Raw genomic sequence first — 6093 nt, forward strand, 5'->3', positions numbered from 1 at the left:
TTGCCAAAGTCCTTTTAATTTTTTTTTTTTTTTTTTCTGGAAGACACCAATATTCAGGCGAAAACATTTTAACAACCCATTTTAGACACAAGGAGTCAGATTTTACTGAAGGAAGATTTGATGTGAATTTATTTCCATTTGCTAAGATAATTAGGTTTTAATCATGAAAGCATTTTTTTTTTGTAGAATTAAACAACAGACTAATCAGTCAGTAATTTGATTTCCGTAAACTTTCCAAACTGAGATAATGGTTTGGCAATGAATTTTTTTTTCCACATCCTACCAATGATGGGGTTTGCCACCTGACAGATTATGATAGAAATGGATGCCTCTTATTTATCATATTAAAAACTAACATGACCAATTGGAATGTTTTGCAGTTAAATTTTTGTCTTCAGCTGTGGATCTTATTGAGGTTTTCTTAAGGGTTGGTTGAGTCAATTTGCAAGTTTTATTTTCCTGGTTCATATATGATTATGTTTAAAAATTTTGTGGTGTTTTGCTCTACAGTGTTCCTTCTTATTTACATGTCTTCATTGATGGTTGTTTTACATTTCACTGTCTTTTGTGATCATTTGGATCATTGTCTCAAAAGAATGAGAGAAAAGGCTCAGCTTGCATCTATATGAATAAACTGATTTGAATTTATGTGATTTTAGGCCAGACTTCCTAAAGCTTAGAGTGCAATGTGATCCACATATAATTTGAAATTCCAATAAATTGGTCACTTCACTTATTATTTTTTTCATTTAAGGAATGTTTTTAAGCACTTCTGTTCATTAGAATTTTTCATCTTTATTTTGTATTTTTTTTTACATTTCTGTAATGTAAAACAATCTCCTCACTCCTTATCTTGGACAAAACTCTCTCCCACTAAATCTGCTCCTGAGCCCCATCAAAGTCACAAATTACAACGCCGTTCCTACCAGGACTTCACCGAGGTCCTTCCTGCACACATGAAGCCTCCCCACTGGCTGTAAAGAATTGGAGAAAACTCTGTCCTGAGGCTGCAGGAGGAGTCTACCTGCAAAGAGGAAAACGCATCACAAACAGCAGAATGCCATTAAAAATGAGTCGGGTAGCCTGCAAGCATCAATCAGTGCTCAGAGATAAGACTCAGTGGCAGCCTCTGCTCCAAGGAAACCAGTTACTTCTGCCACGGAAAACAGATGCTGGCCTGCAACGGTTTGAACCAGGCATGCAATTAACTCGGCTTATTATCCACCATAGACAGGCTGAATAATTGATCATAAAATGCAATTAGTGAAAACAAGTTCATTGTCTTTTATTGTACCTGTATGGTCTGAGACTTTAAACTACAGCGTATAAATATTATTCATAATATAGAAGAATTCTAGAAAGCTTCATTTTTTGCTCTAAGGAGTTACTCTTTCAGTGCGATCTGTAGCAAAATCAGTATCTGTGACGGTTGTGTGCTGCAAGAGATCAGAGTGGTGTTTACCTCCAGGATAAGTAATGGCCACAAGTATCAGTTCAGATGCAGGAACATCCATCCTTTCTGCCACTGCCTGCAACAGCTCCTGAGCAACCACCTCACAGTGGACCTTCGCACTAAGATACGAGTCCATCGTGATGTACACGCGGCAGAGAACTGGAAAAGAAGATGTAGCCATTTTTAATAAGTTTGAATATTACTAATTGATTTTTTTTTTTCTTTCAGTAACTCAATTCATGAGTTGAGATTAATAACACTGACTGTCCTGTAAAACTGTGGGTGTTTGATTTTGCATGAAGCTTTGCTGCCATCTGTTGGGTTTTTAGGAAACTGCTTTACTTTTATGTTATTTAGTCAGTACGTTTGTTTTGCTAGTGGTAGAGCAGATAACACTATATTCCAGGTCGAGTTCTTCGAAGCAATGCCTGTAAGTAGCAGCTTACACGTCAAAATGAGAGTTTATGTTAACATATGAGAAAAGAAGTAACTGTCTACTTAATTTGTTTACTTTAATTAGTTCTGGAAATATCTGCGGGCTTTTGCTATGTAATAAGCTAACTAGCAGGCTGCTAAGTTTTTCTTAGGCCGTTAGCATTGCAGCTCATTAAAATCCTTTGAGGTAGCATTGTTGTACTCGTACATTTTTTTACGTAGTTTTTACGTTAAAAAAGTACGTAAAAATGTATGTACGTATGCATATATAAATCTACTAATATGCATAATATAAATCTACTAATATGCATAATATAAATCTATTAAAAATTGTCCAATTACACTGAATTAAGACTGCTGGCCTGGTCTTCAAGACCAAATAAGATTTTTTGTGCTGCTACCACTGGTGATTTTTTGCGAGTTTCATTTTGTATGTGAAAGGTTTCTGCCTGTCCACCATCCTCTGCCTGTTCAGACCATCAGAACTTTCTTTAGTTATTAAAGATCTAATCTACAAATCAACACTCAAGTAAAAACCGATCCAAACGTGGAAAACATGGTAAGTCAGGAATTTCCATTTCCAAACATGTCATTCATTCCTTGGAAAGAACCCTATTGTTTCAAGCTCCCAGTTTAACGTTTCCTTTCATTCATTTTGAAAATGGCGTAATGATGGGAGGAATGTCCAAGAAACGTCACCTTGCAGGACTTACCTTCCTTGTTCTCTCTCTGTGTGATTCTGGATCTGAGCCCATTCTCTTTCAAGCTCAGTTGGTGGGAAAGAGCTCTACCCTAAAGAGCAAAATAAGGGAAAGTCCATTGATTATAACGCATGTTAAGAATTTTAGTTTGAGCAACGAAACGAAAAAATACTCGTCATTATGGCCTTCACCCCAGATATGGTGTAGGGCACACACAAAGCTCTGTTTTTCATGACAACGTTTCTCTTTTAAAGATATAAAACAGGAAATTCTCACTTACATTTGTGTGAGGCGAATCATCATCCACAGTGCTACAAAAAAAAAAAAAGAAACCGAAGAGAAAAAGTGAAATGCACCAGCCTTCATACTCATAGCCACAAAAAGACTCACTGATATACTAATGACAACTAAACCCTACAAAGTCTATAATCAGGGTAAACGGGCTAAATATATATTTATCCACTACGTCCTCTGCAGCATTCAGTCCATTACTGGCACTCGGTGTCAAGTAGAGATTAAAGTGCTTAGCAGATTTTAGACATTCCAAAGTGATCTCTTCATTTCATCATCCTATTCTCATCGGTTAGTTCTGGTCGGCATGATATATAGCCCCGTGCCTGTGTTCATCGCTCAGCTTTCACGAGTTTTGCATCCCAATAGGCGTGTTGGCACAGAACCGGTCCTGAGGGATCCCTCCTGGGGGGCTAGCGGCAGTAGCCCTGTGCTAATGAAAAACCTGATTCCCTCGGTCACATCTAAACAGACCCTGCCTTACAAAAAGAGCAGAGTCACTGTGGATATCTGTGACTTCATATGTCACATGAGGATACAGAATGCCGAGCACAAATTGGGTTTTGTTCTCACTGCGAGGCTTCCGAATCATATGCCTTGAAGTTCAATTTGCACATAAAGTCCAGATGGAAGCTGATCAGGAGGCAGGTTGGGAGGAAGGGGCCTCCGTCTATAAAAAAATAAATAAATAAAAAATGACACCTTTTCACACAGCAGCAGATTGCCACAGCAGTGGGATCAGCCAAGCTTGTCCCCATCTGAGACAGGACTGATTGTGAAAAGCCCATCAATACAAGATTATGTCAGTGGGTAACACCCACACACACAGTCTAGCAATATGATGGGGTGGGAGTTGTAGGATACATCAAAAAAGGCAGGCTGAGAATGATACCAGCACCAACGGAAAAAGACTGAACTACACGCAAGCCGATGTTCCCAGCGGAAAAACTCCAGATAGTTCAACTGCGTGATGATTTTTTTTTTTTTTTTTAATTTATCACATGCTTTGTTCGTATGGGACAGAGGGAAATGGGCGGGGCAATAAGTCTCCTTAATCAGGGTTTGTTTAGAAACCAAAATAACAATTTTTGTTCATTTTTGATTCAAGACAAACACTAAAATGATGCAACGAAACATCACTTTGGCGTTCTAGTTTTTCATGCCTTCTCAACACATCAACCATGACCACATACATTAGTTCATCAGAATCACATCCGATGCATTCACATTTTACATTTCCAACTTCTCTTAGGACATCTTTAAAGATTTTGACATGTATCAAGTTGGTGAACTAACATGAAAAAGGACTATCAAACCTTTTATTGATGTTTTGACAATATATATTATCATGTATGTGTGCACTCTTTGACATGAGCTTCTATGATGCAGGATTTTTTGGGGGGATGGGGGTGTAATACTGGATAAAAGCTAAGTTAATAACTGAAATCAACTGATTATTATCTGCACTGTTTGGTCTCCAATCGATGGCAAGTGGAACACAGCAGAATTCAAAGGCACATCACTCCTATGAGTAACATTTTATATGGCAGTGTCATAAATGAATAAATCTGGCATATTTTAATCGGCCACAGACCTGTAGCCTTTTATGTCAGACCCCTGCTAAGAGCAGCGTCTGTTCCTGTTAGTCTGCCATGATTAAAGTTTTAAGCAGTCCTTCAGGCTGACCTTTCCTGTCCAACAGCAAGATGTCTGACTCTCACACTGGACTCTGTAGTTGTTTGCTGGAGTTCCACAACACATCTTCTTTTCTTCAACATTCTCTGTTTTGAGGCCTGAGGGACTCTCACTGCGCTAAAGAGAAACGTTCTGATGTGATTGGACACTTGCGAACACTATTTTCTTTCTTCTTGAGAAAGAAAATGCTGTAAGTTACGTGCCTTGAACAGTACTTTCACCTCTCAAAAGTTGTGAGGTCAAACAACTTGTGTGTTTGAGCCATATTTGTTTTTTTGTGTTTTTTTGGCAGTGATGTGGAGATATGATGTATGCATTGCATTATTTCTGCTGCCTATTTATAGCAATACTTTTCTCTTATGTGATGTGAGAACCACTTCTAGCAGCTTGTCGTTATTGCTTAAAACCAGAATTCCCTCTCTTTCTTACATTCCAGATAAAGAGCAAAATGACCTTTAAATCTCCGAGAATAAAACCGCCGAGCACAGAAATTACTTTACAATTCCTGAATGGAGTCATTGATGAAAAGCTAAAAAGGGAGGCCTGGAGAGAAGAACTCTGTCTTTGTGTTCAAAAGTTCCTCTTAGACCACCAACGTGTCATTCCTACTGGATGTTGTACAGATGAAAATAAAAAATTTAAAAAAATCCAGATACAGTTACTTACTGTCTGCGTCTTAGGTGGTAAAATTTCTGCAACTCTATCACGTCCTTCTCCAGGGCTGGGTGCTCATAAAGATCATCGAACACGCAACGGTACAAACTCTGGAAGCAAAGCTGTCCGTCATCATTCCACATCTCATCTCACGTTTCACTCATTTCCACAGATATTTCCTACCTTGAGGAAGATTTTGACATGTTCGTCCTCTCTCAGGAACTCCTTGCAGAGAGACATCCAGTGCCACACCAGGTGCAGGACTTTCTGTTTCCTCTCCAGAGCCTCTTTCAGGTCCTCCTTAATTTTGTGCCACTTGTTGCAATAGGTGCATACTGGTTAAGGATCAGATTTCCGTACATTCAATGAGACGATTCAATGGTGAGTGGAAGCTGAAGCTCTAATGCTTTTCTTTAACACCCATTTTTCTGTCTGTAAATTACATTTATGTGTGTTATTAGGAATAAATGATTGCAATGCTTCTGCAGAAATGCCTCCAGGCAAGGATATTGTCCCAGAAGAGCTTGGCATAAATCGCTGGTTGACATGAACACTGGGTATGTGAGTAGAAAGTCATCCAGAAGCATATCTGCAAAGACACATACATATTGATAAAGGTCAAAAATGTGTATGTTTCAGTAGCAAATGTTCAGAGAGAATTTCCACTTTGAAAAAAGGTATGCTATTACAGGAAAACAGGCTTAAGCGCTGCAGGAACACAGCCTCATTAATGCAGCAGTACACTGAAGGGCAGGAACACTACCGACCCCGACAGCTGCATGATTAATATCTTCTGAACTGCTTATATTGCTAGGCTGCACTTATGATTCATATGGCCTCACTTTTTTTTTTTTTTTTCCCCCC

General features: G+C 38.7%; 1 protein-coding gene across 1 annotated transcript; it reads right to left on the reverse strand.

The window, feature by feature from the left end:
- Positions 1-214: 214 nt before the first annotated feature.
- Positions 215-5842, reverse strand: LOC106943807 (rap guanine nucleotide exchange factor 5-like). Its single transcript, XM_015027101.1, has 7 exons — positions 5740-5842; positions 5413-5557; positions 5242-5339; positions 2870-2900; positions 2602-2680; positions 1463-1612; positions 215-1024 (listed from the first exon to the last, which is right to left on the reverse strand). Exons 1-7 carry the CDS (start codon positions 5814-5816, stop codon positions 909-911), a joined length of 696 nt encoding a protein of 231 aa, XP_014882587.1. The 5' UTR covers positions 5817-5842; the 3' UTR covers positions 215-908.
- Between the last annotated feature and the right edge of the window lie 251 nt (positions 5843-6093).

This window comes from Poecilia latipinna, unplaced genomic scaffold (genome assembly GCF_001443285.1).
Source record: "Poecilia latipinna isolate Pla-1442-1.1 unplaced genomic scaffold, P_latipinna-1.0 Scaffold6035, whole genome shotgun sequence".
Taxonomy (NCBI): Eukaryota; Metazoa; Chordata; class Actinopteri; order Cyprinodontiformes; family Poeciliidae; genus Poecilia; species Poecilia latipinna.

Bases quoted from the DNA above. Each gene is read 5' to 3' on its own strand.
- LOC106943807 (XM_015027101.1), bottom strand. From the start codon at position 5,816: ATGCTTCTGGATGACTTTCTACTCACATACCCAGTGTTCATGTCAACC. The intron at 5,558-5,739 runs ATATCCTTGCCT...ACCAGTATGCAC, and splicing joins TGCCAAGCTCTTCTGGGACA to CTATTGCAACAAGTGGCACA. The intron at 2,901-5,241 runs GTAAGTAACTGT...TTTTTTTTGTAG, and splicing joins TACCACCTAAGACGCAGACA to CACTGTGGATGATGATTCGC.